At 36.4% G+C, this 20,572-nt stretch overlaps 1 protein-coding gene across 9 annotated transcripts in view; it reads left to right on the top strand.

Annotated features, from left to right (window-relative positions):
• Positions 1 to 20,572, top strand: part of PALLD (palladin, cytoskeletal associated protein) — a 197,729-nt gene that overhangs the window by 70,932 nt on the left and 106,225 nt on the right. For all 9 annotated transcript variants that reach the window (XM_035326429.1, XM_035326428.1, XM_035326427.1 and 6 more), the window contains 4 exons: positions 1,255 to 1,396; positions 1,735 to 1,758; positions 9,488 to 9,607; positions 11,069 to 11,411. In XM_035326429.1, the coding sequence (XP_035182320.1) occupies positions 1,255 to 1,396; positions 1,735 to 1,758; positions 9,488 to 9,607; positions 11,069 to 11,411 (629 nt within the window). The remainder of the gene's footprint in view (positions 1 to 1,254; positions 1,397 to 1,734; positions 1,759 to 9,487; positions 9,608 to 11,068; positions 11,412 to 20,572) is intronic.

Genomic DNA, 20,572 nt, shown 5'->3' on the forward strand with positions numbered 1-20,572 from the left:
CTATTCATAGATCTTTGATAGATCATTGCCTAAAATAAATATAAGGCCTGTTCTGAACTGTCCATCTTGGATCCATCATATCACTTTCTCATGGCAGGAAAGGTCTTAAGTTATTCATTGGAATTCTGTGCACATAACTGTAGTTATCTCAAGAGAGTGAATAAAGGAGGTGTAAGGAATTAGAGAATGTGGTTGCTGCAAGGTCAGCAGGCAGGCAACATCTTAGTAAGAGTAGGAAATAGGAGAAGCCTAGCCCGCACTCAGAAACTATCAAAACCCCACTCTTGCCTCCCAGTCCTCAGCTCTCTTGTCTCTGAAATCCCATATTACCTGGTTTAAGCCAGTAGGGATATATCAAACCAAAATCACTTTTCTTACAGAAGGAAAAAACATATGTAAACAACAAAAAATACACTCATCCAGCTTCCTGAAACAAATTTCTTTGTATATAAACTTTAGGGAACAACTCAAAAAGAGTAGTTGTCCACATTACAAAATTCTTATGAATTTGATTAAACAGAGATCTATGAATAGTAACTGCCAATAATTGTGAGGTTAGACCAAAGTTCAAATGCTTTGCTGCATCAAGGCCTAAAATTTTATTAATAAACTGGAAAGGGAGTAAGACGGACTGCTTTATATTCTTCAGATAGGCAAAAATAGTGACTGTCTCCTGTCAACTCTGTTACTTAAAGTAGTGCTTCTCCTTTCTCACTGTGGTCTTCATTATAGGACTACATTTTCCCTCATACGTATGTAAGAATTTATTACAGCCATAATGTTGCTTCAGAAGGTGCGCATACACATGCTAATATATCCTAATCATATTTGTGTCATTTGATTTTGCTTGGATGGTTATAAATGGCTCAGAAGAAAAGCAACTCTGTTCTAGAGGCTGACCTGAAAGCAGCAAAGCTGCTCTCTCAAGACCAAGTCAATCAATGTGTGCTTAGCTTCAGAATTTTCATTTCACTTTGTGGATGAAGAATGAAAGATGAGACCATAACTGCCTGCTTCTTGTGGTCTGAGGAATTAAATACTTATGTGCCTTCTCCATATTTAGTCATGTTAAGAGTGTATTTGAAAATAACTTATTCAGTCATTCAGTCAAATGTAATCAGAGTGAAAGCAATGCTCATAGAACTATTGCAAAAATAAAATGAGAAAGTTGAAATACAAATGCAAGGAAATAATATTTTTTTCTAAAATGTAAAATACAGCTGGTTCATTTGAATTATGATTGTTTTATTTCAGGAGCTACAAAACTCCACAGCCTGTGAAGGACAGGTAGTGGTGTTGGAATGCAGGGTCAGAGGAGCCCCTCCCATTCATGTTAAGTGGTTTCGACAGGGCATTGAAATTCAAGACTCTCCAGACTTCAGAATTCTCCAAAAAAGTAAGACAATAATGTGATGGGGCTACTTTTAATATGGGGCAGGTTGAGGGGGGCGGAATTATCATGAAATTAGTCTATCAGGACTGAGTTTTGGATAGAGACCTCTCTTCCTCACATTCCAGTGATTATAATGGTTAATTATATTAATTATAATTAATAATAATTGAACTATTGCTACCAGCAGACCGTTTAGTCATACTTATTTTGTAATGTACCTGCAAAGATTCTGTGCTTGCCTACAAGATTTTAGTATATGTTCATCCAGTATGTTGTTTATTAGTGTAATCTCTAACTCCATTTTTCTTGTTTGTTTCCCCTTCTTGTGATGTGTTATGCAGAGCCACGATCTGCAACTGAACCTGGTAAGAATCATATGAAAAAATAATCTCTTGATTCACTAGCTCTTAGAGTTTGTATTCAAGCTGTAAATAGAAAAATGTTTCTGCTGAGCACTGGTAATATGAAACCCCCTTAAAGACAATGTTTCTTTATCACACCTTCCATACTCTACACTGTGCTTTACATCAATTCCTTTATTAGTTAAACAGTAAATTCCATTTAGACCAGCAAGGAGAGCCCCACAGCCTATAGTTTGAAGCAAACTTTATTCTTAGAAAATGAGCAATTTGCATGCTACTGAGGAGGGAAAAAAATCCCACAAAATTCCATTACCCAAATTGTACTCATAAGAGTTTCATAACACCCAACCACTAAATGCTAGTTTTGCAATCTAGCTTTACAGAAATGAGCTGTCTTAGATGCAAGTAAAATCTGACCCTCCAAAAGAAAGGCACATTGATGATTTCAAGCATTTTGCAAGGTAACTCCTACATTTCAGCAAACAAAAATGTTCCTCCAACTACAGGTTTTCTCTGGCTGCTCTTTGCCCTTATGTGCTGTCGTAGTTCCTTTAATAAGTGGATTCTAAAAGGCTGAGGATGCTTGATCTTTGCGTTAATGTTTCTAAGTCAATCAACAGGTGGAAGGAAGGCAGTGGTATGGTCTGAGCCTGGCTTTAAGAGGGTGGCTGGTTGTGCTTGAATATGCTTGATTTTAGAAAGAGATTTTATAATGGAAAAGAAAGGTAAAACAGAAAAGTTCTCTGAGACCTGGGTATTCCCAAAGAGTGTCACTGAACTGAAGGAGCTTTGCAAGGTGGGCAAGGTCTGAACTTTGAGGAGCTGCATTGGCAGTCTTTGACTGCAGGGCTTAGCAGCAGAATAGTTTGTAAAGTAGCAGTGTGACTGTGAGATATGGACTAAGGAAAAACAGTGAAGGGTTAATCCTAGAAGAAATGTGGTTTTCTCTTCGTTTTCATGGGGTGGGGGGGGGGGGAGGAGTAAATCATCTGCTTTTCTTTCTCAGTTATTTACTAATTTTCTTACTGTTTCACAAAATTATTTCCCCGTAGTACCTATTTGATTTGATGGCCATCATACATATATACAAATATGCATGCACGTATGCACATGCATGCTTTATCCTGAGTTAATAGTACCAATTGTGATGTGTAGTATCACCCCCACTGGTAACAGCTGATGCCCAGAATACATTTGTCTGAATCATTTGATTTTATGGAGGCTTGAAATGTGAGCCAACTGAAGGACAAAGTGCTGGAAAATCAAATTAACTTCTAATAAGGAATTAAAACATGTCTGAGTGTTAACAGACATGGACTGTTGGCATATAGTCATAGCCCAAATTTTAAGGCTAAAAATTGTAAGTTACAGTGCAAAACTGTTTTAGGAGAGTTTCAATATCATATCAAGCCTTTAGATATGAAAAGTAATAAGGACAATAGATTTGTGTTACTGTATGTTCAATTCTGTATCACTCTTGGAACATTCTCTCAGAATATGTGTCAGGACATAAGCCTCCCAAGTTATCTGTTGTCTTTAATTTTTAAAAATATATATATACTTGGGTTGATTCTTTTCCCCTTCCAGGAGAAACATATTTCCTGTTCAAGTAAAGGCATCTTTAGGATCTGCTTTTCTAGATTTAAGCTACTACTGTTACGAGAATAGCACCTGGTACATCTTACTCACTGCTACAAGGAGCTTCTTTTCTGTAGAATCACATGGACTACATTCACACTCTCCTCTAACATGACAGAAAGTTTCTAGGAAGTCTGCAATTTACTAGTTTTTGGGTTTTGTTTGTTTGTTTGTTGTTTTTGTTTTTCCTTGTAATATCTAATCTGAAACTGTTTTGGCAGACTTCGGTTTGGTGTTCTGTTCTCTCTGAATTCATTGAACTAAGTGCTATCTCTGTTGAACTTGCTATGCGCTGTATACTGTGTGTGTACTGGTAAACTCTTTTTCTTTTTTTTTCCTGCTGTACTGAGACAGTTCCTACTAAGCCCCATTAAATAATGTGCAATGTCTTACCCCTAAAATCAATGACAGTGCACTCGTCAGCTTATGCGTGTAGAAATTGACTCAGTGCATGCAATGGGAATGTAAATTAATAAAGTTTGGGCAAATTGTAAATATTTCCTTATAAAGTAAATGACAAGCATTGTTTTGTATATAAAACCGCTAGCAATTTACAGTGTTTTTTAGAATGTCATGAAGAGTCTTGGAATTTCTACAACAGGAAGCTGGGTGGGTTTCAGCAGATAGGTACTGGTTTATGATGCAATTCACATCCTAAGAAACCAGACAAAACAATACCTGCAGAGGAAATCTCTCATAAGCAGACATACTACTGCTTCTTAGTGCAGATGGTGAGAATGTGTGTAAGACTGAGACAGGAAATCAACATGCCTATACTAGAAAAGTATTGATAATTTTGAGAGATAGACGTAATTTCTAAAATTATTTCCAAGTGCACATCTGTGGAATTTTACATAAATTGCAACAAGTCATAGCGGGACTTTAATTGCTGGTTGTGAACTAAATGCCAGCTGTCAATACACATTTTACAGAACTCAGAAACGTCAGTTATCCTTTGTTAGGTTGATATTAATAATTTAAATGAAAAATGTTCCATGAACCCTCACAGATAAGAAATTAAGAAGCAAGAGGTTTTCTTTTTTTTGCTACTACTTTTTTTTTTTTGTTGGTACATTCTATCTACCCTAATGTGTTTTGCACTCCTCTTTCTGTCTAGACAGAAATCAGTTTGCATCACAAATCTCTCCAGACTGGTTTGTGAATTAATAGTTAGTCAGATTACTTAAAGCCAGCATCACAGATTGTAGCATTACCTGCTCTGTACTTCTTTCTTTGACATTTTGACTCCATCCTGATTGAATCCTTCGGAGAACAGACTGCCTGAGAATGAAAAATCCTGTGGAGTCATTTGCCAGCTGTTGATATTTGGACCATTACTCAGCTGTCTGGAGTCAGCCACAAACTGTCTTGAATTACATTAAAACAATTGTCTGATGGCATGTAAGAAGAAAACTATATGAAGTAATTTTTCTCAAATTGCCAGGGAATTGCCACATATACGTGCTTTTTTTTTTTTTTTTTCCTAAACAGTCCTGTGTATGTTCACCAAAAACATCTCAGTAATCATCACTTCTCTTGGGCTGTGCTTTCTTGTTGTGCTGTCTGGCTGCTGTGTCCCAAGGTTCCAACTCTAATAACTCAGTCTCTTTCCTTCTGCATAATGTTTAAAACTGAAAAGATACGAGGAAATCGTTACTGCCCCCTCTCCCCCAAGAAAATGAGCGTTCTGATAGCTGACAAAATTTAAAGCACAGGAGCTTCAGTAGGTCAGGATGTTTGTTGGATCCCTGTATAATTTAGCAAAAACAATGAGCTATGACTCGGAATCTGGATGCCTCTTTTACTGCCAAGGAGCAAAGAAGCACTGAAAGACAGCAATCTCACAGCTGTAAATAAGGTACAAATGAAGGTTCCAAATGAAGAGAAAAACTGAAAATAAACTACAGTTATCCTTCTTGAAAGGTGAACGATCTGATCAACTGATGTGCTGCTGCTTATCAAGTACATTTTGAACTGTACTCAGCTCTCACAAGGTACCTACAGAATCCTGTCAGCGATCCCATCTTAAGTCTGACTGCCCCAGCTGCTCTTGCTTGTTGGTACTTCCAAATCCAAAGTAACCCCCTGATCTTTTTTGTACTATCCAATTTAAAAACAATTGCTACTATGCCTCTTGAGTTGTAAATCTGTAAAGCGTATTGGGGTGCTTTAATTTTCACAGTTATTTTGCTAGATGCATTCATTTCAGTATCTATCTGACAACTTCAAACTAGGTGACTTAAGTATCTCCAGCATTGTATCTGACTTTGTATAAGCTTTAGCATAAACTTATCCGTGACACTTACGCTGGCTTCGTTTCTCCTCAGCCCTGAACACTGAGTTAGAGGCTGAAGTCCATGGTGCCAATAGCAGTATTCTGATTTATTGTACCTGAATCAGCTAGGTAACAGCCATCACTGGTATTGACTACGTATGCTGTAACCTGGGTTCTGTGCCCTAAAACTATATTGATTTGCTCACCATCACATTTGCTGTTGTTCAGTTTTTTTTTTTTTTCTTGGCATTTTCTAAGTGCAGTTTGAGAGATCCTCAAAAATAGTCAGATTTGTACAGTAGATTTATATATCTTTCAAAAATTCGGCCTTCATCTTCTTGAGTGGCATAAAGTATATTAAATAAGCCAGAACTTCTGCCTGGCCAGGAAATGATGTGGGCAGTAATGGTCATCAGAAATAGGTAACTTTTTCATTGTTTGTGTAGTTAGAAGTTAAGGGTGTCTTCAGGGCTGAGATACTACCTTCTAATACGCTACTCCACATGTTCAGTTCTTCTCTATTTCCACATCTGCATTCTCTATATCTCTAAGATGCGCAGACACCTAAATAGAGTAGAAGTTACCTGATGGGCATATTGCTTTGCAGTTAAACATCTGATGCTGGAGAAAAAGAGGGAGAATTAGAGACAGGTTTTCTACAAGATGAGATGGCCAGGCTTGGTTGGATTTCTAACAGAAAACCACCACTGTGACAACCCACTGTCTTTACAGAAGGAAACTTAGGGATTTGGACCTGTATGGACAGAAACAGCTCTGTTCATTGCACCATAATACACAGCTACTAGTAAAAGACCCTACTTGTTTCCCAGGACTATATATGGACTAATAGGAAGCTAACAATCACATTTGGAGACGAAGGTGCAGATATGAGAAATACTCTGCCTTTTGCATGACACACAGAAACATTCTGAAATAAACACGTTGTCAGTGATGAAATCTGTTCAAATGCGACAGGTTTCTGGAGTTCAGTCTTAGCAAAGATTCTTCTTCCTAATGGATTCATGAACCATAAAGGGAAGGGATTACTTGGTAAAATGTAATCTTTCTTTCTAAATAACTGACAAAATAGTCAAGTACTTGCATGCCTAAGCATTTTACATGTTTCAGTGAACAGAGTGCTTTTGTATTCATTTAGTCAAGTGTTAAATATGTTTTAAGGCCCTGAGAACAGCATTTCAGAGCTGCTTTCTGGAACACATTTTTGAGATGAAATTATTTGTCAGCTGATGATTACCGGGAAGTAGAACAGACATTATTTACTTCAGATCATCAGATTCTACTCAGCACAGCAACAGAAAGAAAACTAATTACATAAGTCAGGATATAAAACTGGAAAAATACTCAGAGCATTATGCATCCACATAATGTTATGGAATTCTTTAAAGAATATTTCTTTTGTCAAACTAGTGCTTTATTTCTACATTTTCCACAGTGGTAAGCCTTTTAGCAAGGACGTGGAGGTCAGCGATTCTTGGCTTGGGGATGGAGGCAAAGTGACTAAAGACAATGGCATTGTGTCGCTCCTACATGCTTTTAGCCTAAGCTGCCTTTTGATTAGGTGTTCCCCCCCCCAATGTTTCATTTTAGCTGGTTTTCTCATCATTGATCACAACTGTGTTTTAACTTGCTCATTCAGCTAGGAAGACTGTTTTAAGCTTTCATTATTTTCATTACCAATTTAATGTCAGTTTCTCTCACAAGTATTACTGCAGTTGACTGTGTATAATTTTCAAATATACTGCTTCAGTAAACAAACTGTTGGACTTTTTTCGTCACTGAAGATCAGCTCTTCTCATGTGGTCATAACTGCAAAACTGAAGTAACAGTATGAATTAATTTGGCTGTGCAGAAAATAGGAATTCCACTGGTTATTACATTTTGTAGTACCTTTGCCCTCATTCAAATAGCAGTTCTCAGCATGGTGGAAATGATTTTCTTTTGCAGACCTGAAATACCCAGCTTTCAGATTTCTGCTGCTCATTTAACAGGAAACCAGAATGTTGCACAGATCAGATTGCATCCCCAGAGCCACTTCAATCCAGGAGTACACACGTGTGCTTAACAATATAGCTTAAACTGCTTACGACACACCAAGACTAAAAAAAGCTGATCTCAGTAGTTCAAAAATGAGCTTGTGTTACCCATTACTCTCCTGATAAGACCTTTCATGAGTCATTAATCTTCATCTGGGTCAGATAAGATCCAATGTGCTACAGTATTACCAGACATGCCTCTTGCAGCTACACAGAATGATTGCTCTGTGTTGCCAAAAAAAAAAAAAAAAAAAAAAATGTTCTGCAGTCTGAAAATCAGCTCTGTGCCAAATCTTTACTTAGTCATTCATTTTTAGCCCATTTCCAGGACACTAAGTTCTTGGATAGATTGTCAAAAACATTGGAAAAAATCCATAATTTTTTTGTTAACTGTCTAAATGAGACACTGGTTTGCCCTTCCACAATGAAAAATAGGAAAGAAAACAACAACAACAAAAGCTACTAGAAAATATTTTCATTGTTTGATCTAAAATAAGTGAGGCTAGTCTTACTGAGCATTTTCATATGGAAGTTAGTGGAGTCTCGAATATTTTACTGTACTTCTCAATTTGCTTTTATTAGCTATAGTCCACGGATTTTTTTGTAATATTTGGGATTCTATGTGAATGTCCAATACGCCCTTAATGTATTTTTTTCTTAATGAAATAGAATTCTGTTCAACTTTGAAATATGTTTTATAATCAATTCCTTTCCCGTGTTTGGTTTTGAGACTTGGAAATGAGTTTAATTGAAAGAAACTCCTGGTTAATTGAGGAAAGCTATGATGTAACAATGTCCAGGAGTAAGATTGTCTATGTATGTTGTGTAAATAGTAAGATTATTTAGATTGACTATATTTTGAGCCTTTAAAAAAGGTTAGAATACATTTAAAATTAAAGGTAAAATGAAGTGACTTCTCTGAAGAATCTGGAAAAGTGATACCTAGATAATTAAATATGTCTATAATAAATGAATGGAATGGACTTAGAAAATATTACTGTGAGACCTGACCCAAAATGTGAATCGCCTGGCTTTCATAGAAGTTTTTAGACTGGGGCCATGTTATAATCAAGGCAGGCATCACATATGATGGCACATTAGAGGAAAATGAAGAGATTTCAAGCAGCTGCAGAATGTCTTTATCGTGGAATGGTGAGGAATTGCAGGGAAAGCTGTTTTGTCCTAAGTTTTCCCACTTCTGTTTAGAGATAGAAATCATCTTCCCAAACTCTCTAGAAGGGACACACTTGGTGCATCCAGAGCTTTTAATTCTGGTCAGTTTACAGTTAAAAAGTTATTTGGAAGTGATGACAAAATACTTTCTGGCCTTATGAGGAATGGGATTTGAACTAAATTGTTCATTAAATACAGAAAATTCAAGGGAAAGAAGCAGTTATATGATATTCATATTGGTGGCATTTCATAGATTCAAGAAGAGCTTGCAAGTATTAGTTGTATGTGGAAACCAGTAAGTTGATTTCTACAAATAAGTAATTCTCCTGCGTAAAAATGAAGATATTGTATGTGTAAAATGACTGTGCAGACTCGTGATTGCAAAATTATTGTTCAAGACAGGCCCCTTTTGAAGACTGAGTAAATTTACTTTATTCAGATACAAAGTGGTTTACACTGAAGCCATGTCCTTTGGAAGGCCATTCCTTTGTCTAAGGAGCACTTTAACATGTCCTTCTAACATGCAATACAAAACCATTACATAGTTCTTTAAGTAGTTTATAATGTGGCTTATTTTTCTGTTTATTTCCAGAAGAGATATGTACCCTTGTAATTGCAGAAACTTTTCCTGAAGATTCAGGACTTTTCACATGCACAGCAACAAATGAACACGGCTCAGTAACAAGCAGTGCTCAACTAACCGTCTGCTCAGGTTTGTGACAAAAGAGGAGGTTTTATTTATAGAACTAAGATAATTAATTTACTTGTGAAGTTATTGGACTGCTGCTTGTGTAGAAAAGAGCCCCCAAAAGACAGGAGTCCCTTTGGTAAATCTCCTTTTTAGTCTCCGTATCTTCCTACATTTCCCACAACACTGACTGATATAATCTGAATATAAAAGTTGTTGTTGGGTGGTGGATGGGTGAATGTGATTTTGCTTATCCTCAGATAGCATGAGATTAATCCCTGGAGGTCTATTTCAAAAGTCCAACTACTAACAGAGTGAGTGAAGCACCTTCTGAGGCAGTAACAGCTAAATAGGCGTTACTTCTTTCTAGAGGATAGGGTTCCTCTAAAAAGAACACATGAAGAAAATAAATTAGCAAACACAAAGGTTATTAGTCAAGCAGCTAGCTTTTTGCTAAGATTAAAAAACTGCCTCCATTAAAAAAAAAAAAATACATGGGGGGGGGATGGACAGAAAGAAATTACCATATAAAAACTGTAGCAAATAAATTGAAACTAATTTCCGTGAAACTAATTTTATATGTACCTATCCCAGGCTTGTTACTCAGAAAATATGTAACTTGTACCTTAACTGAGTTCCATTTGAGTCAAGGGATTATAGAGCTAAAAACTTGGCTTCTCCCAGTGCTACCATTGATGCATACTGTCATCCTAGGATAGTCTCTGACATCTTTTTCTAACTTACATCACTGTAAAATGGGAGAGCAAGCTACCTGTCAATATTATCTCAATATTTATAAATCATACCATCAACCACAGATTGTCCATCTAAAACAAACTGAATGTTTTTTATTGGTTCACTTTCTAGTTTAATATTTTTATTTGTGTAAAATATATTTTTTAAATGTCTGCCACAAACCCGGCAAATTTTTAAGAATTAGGCTTCTGGGACTAGATGGCAGGAAAGGCAAAATGAAAACAAACGAAGTTACGCTACCAAATGTGCCATATGCATTTTGTAAGATAGAAAACTCTGTTTGTGGTATGTTTAGTTTTGTAGTGTTTACATACAGACTGTTGTGCAATGCGTTAACGCAGCTGCCATTGTAAACACGCTATATATACATACATGCTTCAGTGTTTTAAAATGATTTATTTTTAAATGGTGGTACGACTCCAGGAAGAGAAAATACTGTTTCAGCTGCTGTCACCCCCTAGTACTTGGCCATCTCACTTAGTGACTGGACTTCTGGAACAGTTTGAGAGACATCCATAATGTTCCGTGTTGTGCCTTTTGCATGAGGCAAAGTCAGGAAACAAATAGCCAGTCATGTATCTAATTCAGCATAAATTATCAAAAGGTCTAGAAAAATACCTCCACAGAAGCAAAACGATCTCACTTTTAACAGCCTCAAAGTACAGCATGACTGTGCCCTGTGCTTTATTTATGACCTGTCAGAGAGACGTTCTTTTTGATTTCTTTTAGCCAACTCAGAAAGCTCTAGTCATGAATTGTTGACAAGGGAATCCAACAGTGATGATTTCCACCATTTTCCACCACTTCCTCCAGCTGAAGTTAGCTCTCTTGAGCTTCCTCCTAAGAAACACACAGAGAACCACCAAGCAAATAATACTGAACTGAGATCCGGTGTGGCAGCCCTTCAGCTAGAGCTCAGTTCATCTGAGGAAAAAACAAATGGTATCCATCCCATTCATGGAGTAAATGGAGTGATTAACAGCAAGCCAAATGGCGATAAATCGGTTTCACCTCCAGCTGTCTTGCTTTCACCTGCAAAGGAGCCACCACCTGTGCTTGCCAAACCAAAACTGTGAGTATTTTGTTTTGTTTCATTTCTCTATAAACTTTTTATCTGTTGGAAGTAAATTTTTGCCTACACTAATTTACTGTTAGGCCAATAATGGGCAATGACTGTGCCTTTCCCTTGAACAATATCTTTAAAGCTTCTTATTGCTGTAATTTATATCCCGAAGATTTGAATCCATAGTTCTTTCTCATAGTGCTATATGAAAGGGAAGTGTATTGCATATACCAAATTCCATAGAAGGTTTTAAGATAAAGTCACAAAAAAGCAGTAAGTATTACTGGCTGTTGTTCTGTGCTTTTTGTCTTGGTCACTTTATCTAAATGTCATAGTGGCCTGAGATTCTTGTATGCTGTTCCTTTTTCAGCACTGGTTAGCCTTTTTTATTCTCACTACTCTTATTTTTTGTTTTTATTTTTGTAGTCAGTAGATATTCAGGTGTGTAATGGTTGTATTATGTCTTACTTTTACATGTAGCATGTAACTCATTCTGCTGTCAGCTATTTTACTGTCATTCTTTTATAACTGAAAACCTGAAAATGAAAAGCCTCAAGGAAGGAAGAAATATGTGGGGAAAAAACAGGAATATTTTTACCTTATGTTAGTGATGGCACCCTACTTAAGCAAGAGTGGTTTTTATGCTTTTAATTTATAGCTTGATATTAGCACTGGGCAGATTCCACTTTTCCATCTCCCTCAAAGACTTTTGCAGTGTGACAAAGGAATTGAAATGATATTTTATTTCACTTGCATTGATAATCAAAAGGGATCATTAATTATATAAAAGAAATAAGAATAATGAAATAAGGTCCTCAGGCTTAGCAAGGTCATTTGCTGAATTATATGATTTCCCAGGATAGCTTACAAAATATAAAAATATTGTTCTTTTGGCAACCATATGCTACATCTTCTGATTTTAAGCATACAAAAACACATGCCTGAGGGAGAAAGCTGTCAGGGCTCCCTTTCTGCATTTATCACCTTTTTCTTTCTGTTGGCCTTTGTCATTGTAAGTAGTCAACGTTGCAGAAGAGGAGGAGGAGTGGTAGAAATAGAAAGAGTGATGGGAGAATAGTATATGGTGGTGATTACATGTCTGGGAGGAAGGTTGCTGAGCAAGGCAACTTGCAGATGATAGTATGTGATGTGGAGTGAGCCAGATGGTCTTCTACCCCTCACATCTCTGGAAGACCCACTTGTGAAGGAAGGAGATAGCAGCTCCAGCAGAGTAGTTAAAAGCAAGCTTCACCCCAGAGCTTTCCTTCTCAGAAGTAAGGTTGCCCTGGAAAGAGGAGAGAAAGCTATGTAACAGACTTCCCATTATATAATGTTCACTGCTACTTATGCAAAATTTGTTTTGTTTTTAAAAATACAGTGAAAATCACTGTCTAATGATTCACCAAAGATAATGTGTTGAACTTCATCTAGGGTATAAAAGCAAGAACAACTGATACAGTATCAGCTAGAAGTAGATAGCTGTTTCCTTAACCAAGTTGGAAATATTTCCAATTAGAACTGATGATAAAAGAGTTTCTTGGTTCTTGAAGAACATAATCGTTATCTGAAAGAAGACAAAGCAGTTAGTGGTTTTAAAAGGAGTAAGTGTGGTGTAGATGCTTAGTTTTTAGACTGATACTATGACTTCTTTGGGCCAAACTTCCAACATAGGACATTCAGGTGCGAAAGAACCTGGATTTTTGCTTCCAGTTAGTCATTAAATCTTCTGTGGCTTTTTACTATTCAAGAGGAGATGTTGGAATGGCTAGGAAGATAGCTTCTGAAATTCTGATAGGTGATATAAATACCAGCCTGATTAAATTTTGCATGTCTATTGAAATATTTCTGTTGGATAGGATGCCCCTCTTTCAACTCATGATGTTACAATTTTAATATATCTTGTACTATCCTTTCAGAAGTGCAACATGAAATATATGATAAAGTATAACTAGATGAGGTTATTTTATATTAGAAGATTACAGTCTTAGTTTGTGTCAGCATTGAATGTGCTCTTAGGAAGAACAATATCCATTCTAGAGCAAATTTTGTAAACCAGGGATCCTTTGCAAAAATGTAAAGGGGAAAGCTGCAGCATTGGGCTTTTACCTTTGCCTTGCCTTCACCTGAGCTTGGACCTGGAGCATGTGTGTCCCAACCCTTTATCAGCAGTTCACTTATTCATTTACACTGAAGACTGTAATATAGCCACATTAGTTCATCGCTAATAGAAGACTATGGACCAAACCTAGGAAGCTTATAATTTATCATGAGATCATGGTTTATTCTGGAGGAGCAGATTCGTTTTTTGGTCTCTGCTGAACTACAGCACTGCCTGAGATTAAATTCATCCTTACTGACAGAAGTTCAAAGTGTTAATTTGGTGAAAATACTTTAATTTGGTGAACCAAAGCTTGTAGAGAGTCAGCTAATAGATTCACTAATGTAAGAGGAGATTTGAACTATTCTTTCAAAATCCAGATATACCAATATCGTATGAATATTTGCTGGTCTTTTATAATCTGCATGAAATTCTGTGTTCTGCTTCTAGAATAGCAAAAGCAAAGCTCAGTTGTCTTTGCTGAACACTTTCACTTTGTGGTTTTTAAGCTCAGCATGCTTCTGGCATGGAATGAATCACAGTCTAATCCAGGGGCTTGTGCAATTTCTTCTGTCAGTTTCTCCCTGACTACTTGGAGTCCACAGTTCCACTTGCATGTGTTTAGGAATGATGGGCTGGGCTTGGTTTGGATTCTTATTATTATTGGTTTAGTTTAACAAGAAGAGACTGAATACCTTCTTGAAATACAAAATACATTTGACCCTCTTCAACATTGCTGTAACCAACAGCTATAAGTAATAATGATTTACCACAGTTCAGTCCAATGGAAAAGTTGTCATGCTGTAGAAAGTTACTGTAGTTCACTTCAGGCATGAAAACTGTTTTAAAAGCCCTTAAAAAATGTCCTGTTCCTGGTTACAGACACTAAAGTTAAGTAATTCTATGAGCCATAGTACTAGTTGCTACCTCAGTCTTGTGCTGTGAATGTTTAAAACAGAGTTTAATGTGATAATGTCTAGAATTTATTACTCGTTACTGCAATAACGGTCAATACTGAATATTTCACTAACATAGAATCTAAAAGACAATAGCACCGTGAGTTTATGTAGAGAAAAGAAAGTTGGTGAACTGAGACCAGCAAACCCCAGATTTCTTCAGCTTTGATCTCTGCTGCCGTGACCTGTCTGAGGAGATTGAGCTAGCAGTGTGCATTGGACTTTACCTGGTAATAGCAGTGTAATGCACAGATGAGCTTTCAGAAATGTCCCCAGAATCCCTGAATTTTGTCTCACACAGTTCTCTTGGACAATGCTTTCTGCAAGGAAAATGAAAGGCAGGTATTAATTCTGTAACAAGGAATACCTGTTAAAAGTGGAAAGAAGTAAGATAGAATTTCTGACAGCTTTTGAATTTGTTATAATTAATATTTTCTTCATCAGACATGGCTGCTTGCTGTTTTTTTCCTGAGATTTTTTATTTTAAAAAATGTATTCAAAAACCTTTTTTTTTTTTAAATAATGCACAGAAGAAATTAAACATAATTTTAAAAGATCTCAAGCAATTTGTGTAACATCGGCAAGGAAATGCTGAGACTATAATTAAGAATTTTTCTTGAAAATAAGGATTTAATCTGGTCAGTGTGCATCAAAGCCACAGCTCTATGAGTTGATAGAACTTCCTTAATTAAAAGCACTTGTGTTCACACTGGTTGCGAAAGTAATACTATTTCCTGAGTTGAATTATTTGTCACTTTAGTCTCCGTGCCTCAGCAGCTGAGTTTTGTCTTCCATGGTTTCTTCCGTTTTGTAAGCAACGCCTCAGATGTTTTTCAAGCAGATGTTAGTTCCATCACTTCTAGGATGTCCTTATGCCCTTTGTTGAAATGTTTATTTCACTATATTTCACTCTTCACTGAAATTATCCTTAACTTGATCTTCTTGCTAGCCATTTGCTTAATTTGGAGTTTACTCATGATCATTGGAGTTTAGTCATGATCATTCTGTAATGCTTGGGCTTTAAGAAAGGGTACTGTAAGAAATTATTACATCCTTAATAATTGTTTGATACATGCAAGTAATACGTCACCATTTAGACTATATCAGATAAAGCTTTAAAAAGAAAAATGAGAATAGCCAACAATCCAGCAGTTGTAGCCTTGGAACATACAGAAATCTGGTGCAAGTCCTTGGTCAGCCTAAGAGAGTTTGGGATGTTGGAGCCCAAAGAACAGACATTTGTGCTGGTAGATTTGAGAGCTTCAAAACTGTTTTTATTTAGAAGAGCAACGTTTTGGAAATGGTAAGAAGGCGGGTGATGTGAGAATGGTGATGGGAAGACTGTTTTCCATTCACTAACGTGTATATGAATGTGGTTTGCTTTAGCAGAAATGCTCAACTTGAAAGTTAGGCACTGATTTATGTCCTTTATGCTTTTAAGTTATTGCACCTTCTGATAAAAACATGCATAGAAAATGGTCCTTCTGTAGTTTGAAAGACATATAGAGCAGAGCTCAGGTGCCATCGTTTGTGTGAAACTAAAAGTAAGAGTCTTTCCCAACTACAGAAAAGATATTCCACGCCTCTTGTATGTGATTTAAAACTGAACTCTGTCCTGGTGGGTTTTCTATATCTCTCCGAAAGTTTTTGTTTTGTTTTGTTTTGTTGTGTTGTTTTTTGTTTTGTTTTGTTTTTGTTTTGTTTTGTTTTTTAAGTAAACTTTATTAATTTTGATTTACACTCATCAGTCATAAATATGTACAGTTAGATATTCAAGATTTATTTGCTAGAGTAAAAATGTGTGAAATTAAAGCTTTGTAATTAAAGAAATTAAAAAAAAAAGGAAAAAAAAAAAGCTCTTACAAACATTTATACCACTGATAATTTAAATCAAAAAGCAGTAACTGAAAAATCCACAGAGACTGAAAATTCACATTATAAAAATACACTGCTATAAATAATAAGATACAGGTTAGCATCCCTCATTATGCTTCCTGATAGATAAAAGGAGCAAATGTATAACTGAGGTTCCCTTATTCTGTAAGGCTGAATAAAACTCAACATTGTAAACATTCCTGGCATTTTACTTGGAAACGAACAAGACAATGTTCATCTGTTCAGGAGAATTGTGACACGCTTGTTTTTACTGGGAAGTAATAATCACAATAAACAAATAACTTTGCATTTGTGAGCAAAGGTCTGTAAGGGGCCACTTTAGTTTCATCTGCTGGGCTCTTTCAAGATTGTAGATCCTTTAGATCCCTACTCTGCTAATGAAGTCTATCCACAATAACCCTTTGATCTAAATCCATGTCCTATTGAAGTACAAATAACTAATGCTAATACAGAGGAAGAAAGAACAAAGAGCACTTCTGAAAGGATGACTCTTTCCTAGAGAACTGCAGACGGTTGAAGCACAATTTCCCTTATGAGAAATTTTTATTTTATTTTTATCTAATTGAGCATGATTTCTCAATTTTGCTGAGAAAGCTATATTGCCTATGCTTAGTACATAAAAATATATACATAAATATATCATCCATACGTTAAAATGCCATAGTTGAATTGTATCAAACTAAATCAACTGTAACAGAACTGCATGAACTCAATGAGATAAAACTATTTCAGCGCCACCTCAGAATAGAGCTTCCCATTCTGTATTGATCAGACAGATCAAATGTGTATTGATAAGCCATTTGTTAAGATTATCCTAAATTCAGGTTTTTTGAGACAGTTTTAATCCCACTTGCTTTCATGATTCCCCATTTAGAAACTTAAGGCCTCATGAGAATGTGGCATAATTTCTTTCATATTCCTTAAAATACTCCCAAACAAATGTCGGAATGATGTGCTGGCCGGTCTGCTGGTACGGGCAGCCTGGTCAGGCACTAAAATGTCACTTTTGTTCCAGTTCCTGGAGGTGGCTTAAAGAAAACTAAGAACATACAGTAACTTAAAATTGAAATTGTAAATAAAAATGACCAATCTGTTTTTTGTGCTGCTTCAGCTTTCAGTCACTTTAATTGCCTATTTCAGGCTAAGGAATAGCATGATCCAAAAACGTTAGCAGTTACTGCTGATAAATTTCCTTTTTACCAATGCCTTTATTAACAGCGTTAAAGAGGATACGTAAATGAACTTTAAGCCATTTAACATTTGCAGCAATAGACATCTGAAAGTCATTGTAACAATTGATATCCACAACAAGAAAGGTTAAAGGTAGATGAGAAATACATTTTTAAGTTTTTTTCCTTTTTTTTTTCCTCCTGCATTGATGTTTCCTGACCTTTAGTAAATGGCGAGAACTAGCTGTACATCCTGCTTACATAAAAGCTAATCAGTATTTTTACAGGAAGAGTCAAACATCCTTAAGAAAGTTATAAAATATGCATGTTTAGTGTATACCCTTCCAAAACTGCAGCAGGGTGCGTGCTGCCAGCAAAATTTTCACACAGGACTTCTGTGTTTTTTCAGGTTTTTATTTTAACATTGAAAATAATGAGGGTCATAGGATAAGCAGGGAAATGGACACAGGTTCAGCCAATAGTTTGTGTGTATGTATTTTCAGTTTTTAGTTAAACACATGGTATAAGCTTGTTATATCATCAGTGCCTCCAAAAGAGTGGCCTCCCTTTCTCTTCTGCCTGGCTGTTGCTTCATTGCTATGTTGCCTCCCTCATACCTTTGTTGCCAAAGTAGTTACCCCCAGTTCTTCCTAAGAGAACAAAAGTAGGCTTTTCTTCTAAGAAGTACTTAATCTGAGCTGCGGATTTCTAAGTGCTAAGGGGATTCTGCCTTTTCTGTTGGTGCTGGAAGCGTATGGAACCCTGTGGATGCAAACTAACCAGACACTGTTGCAGAATAAAGATGGCAAAGGTCAGGGAGCAAGGATTGTGCAGTTGGGGTTGTTTGCTTTTTTTCTGTAACAAGGTTTAGAACAGTATGCCAGCAGTTTATGATGGACCTTTGAACCAGAACATACAGGAAGAAATGTGCCATCCATCTGCAAAAACAGCTTATGGTAGTCTTATGATAGTCTTGGACTAAAAGCATTGAAAGGACACATTTTGACTTTTGATACATTTCTGTTGTTTTTTATTTCTTTGCTTCTAGCTGAAACAACTGGATGAATTTAATATTTCGAATTAATCAAGCAAAGCAAATCCAAGCTCTCCTAATGTAACATTTGCTTAGAGGTTCTCAGTGTGGTTTCAGTAGGAAGTTCGTGTAGAAGTGTTCATGGATTCTCTCTGTACCACAGGATTGATTTTTCAAACAATCTCATGAAACGCTTGCTGGCATACTAACCCTTGCAGATTTCTTATCATATGTACCTACTCCATATTTACATGGCTTTGAAAATGGTGTGCAGCCATATTTGCCTTGGTATTGTTATATCCCTGACCCCCAATTATCTGTAGTTATCCACTTTTGAAAATGTAGAAATACCATCTTTTGCTGGGGAAAAAGAGGAAGAAAGGGGAGAAAAGATTTTGTTCTGTCTCAGCATAGAAAAAAAAATCATTTTCCAGGGCTGCTCACTTTGGCTGTGGCAGCTAGATGCTTCAAAACTGAGCCAGGTTGTGTTCACCATCTTGTGTTTGGCTTGCAGGAAAGAGAAAAAGAGGAAAAATGGATTTAAAATAATGAATAATAATATCCTTGCAAGGATAAGATCCATTATCCTTGCATTTTGAGTGACTTCCTAGAGAAAGGTCTTCTGATTTGGGCTAAGAGCTTCTAATTAATAAGACATAAGATCGCTCTGCCACTCCTGGAGCCCAGGTCTGTGAAGAAATTAAAAAGCTTCTGCATTGAGCACATATTCTAATCAAAAACGTGAAACTGGAATTTCTTATTCAATTAAGCCATGACAAAGAAGTTGGTTAATATTGGAAAATGCTTCAGGAGGATTTGCCTTTTGGGAAAAAAAAAAAAAAAAAAAAGGCTTTGATGGTATTTTTTTCTCAGATTCTTTGAGTATAAAATTGATCAAGAATCTATTGAAATGAAAGAATAGCCAATATAAATTTAAGAGGCTGAGAGGTACTGGCCAAAGCTTTCAGGAGAGCCAAGTTATGGGATTTACAGGCACGCTAAATCAAATTTGAGTGTCACTGCTCAGGATTTGTCTGACAAGTGAAATCATCTTCTGAAACTGGCATGTTAATTCTACTTTCACTGTGCATGTCCTGCATAATGTGATGTTAATGTTGAATGTGATGATTCTGTGGAAGTGGCATAGAAATAAAAAGAATGTGATCAAGAAGCTAGGGATTTATTTTTAAATTACAAAGAATTTCAACAAAGTTAGGTGAATCATACACTCATGGGTGTGTGGGTGTGTGTAGGGGGAAATGACACGGATGCTCACAGAGTTAGCAAAGCAGAGAAGACAACTGTCATTTTCCTGTGCAAACTTTGAAGGAATGAAAAAGCAAAAGAGGCATTTTAGTATACTTTCCTTCAAGAAACAAATAAACAAACAAAAATAAAGGCAATTTGAAGACTTCTTTAACAAAGGTAATTTCTGGATAGCTTATTTTATGCATACTTTTTTGAACATGTATTACACAATAAAGTAGCAAAGCAGATTACGTGTTTAAACACTGGTTACTCTGAGAGTCCCAGTAGCTACGGTTAGGGTGTCATCTTTGTTTAATAAACTTGTTGCTGGAACTTGCCATATTGCAGAAACATCCAACCACCTGCAAATGGTACTACCTATCTAGCTGCAGTTGGTCTTGCTTGTGCTTTAAAAACTCTGCAAAACTAGGAGCTTCCACTTGGGCAAGGAGAATTGCTGGACAGGATGCTACAGCTTACGAAGTTTAATCATAAACTTACATAGTTACACAGCTACTAGTTTTATTATTCCTCTGTTCCTTCCTGATATATGCCAGTTTTTTGTTTTTTTTTTTTATTGAAGTGATATAATTGGCTGATGGTTTCCAACCTGTTTCCAACTCTGATTATATTGCAGAGCTAGTCTTGTATGTTGTTTCAGGCTTGGTTCCTTGCCCTCAGGTTTATCTTCCATTCTTTTTTGCATTTAATTCCACTGTGTTTTCATTTTCTGCCCCACATCAAGAAATGTTTTCTGGTGAAAAAACTGG

Source organism: Oxyura jamaicensis, chromosome 4 (genome assembly GCF_011077185.1).
Source record: "Oxyura jamaicensis isolate SHBP4307 breed ruddy duck chromosome 4, BPBGC_Ojam_1.0, whole genome shotgun sequence".
In the NCBI taxonomy this organism is placed as follows: Eukaryota; Metazoa; Chordata; class Aves; order Anseriformes; family Anatidae; genus Oxyura; species Oxyura jamaicensis.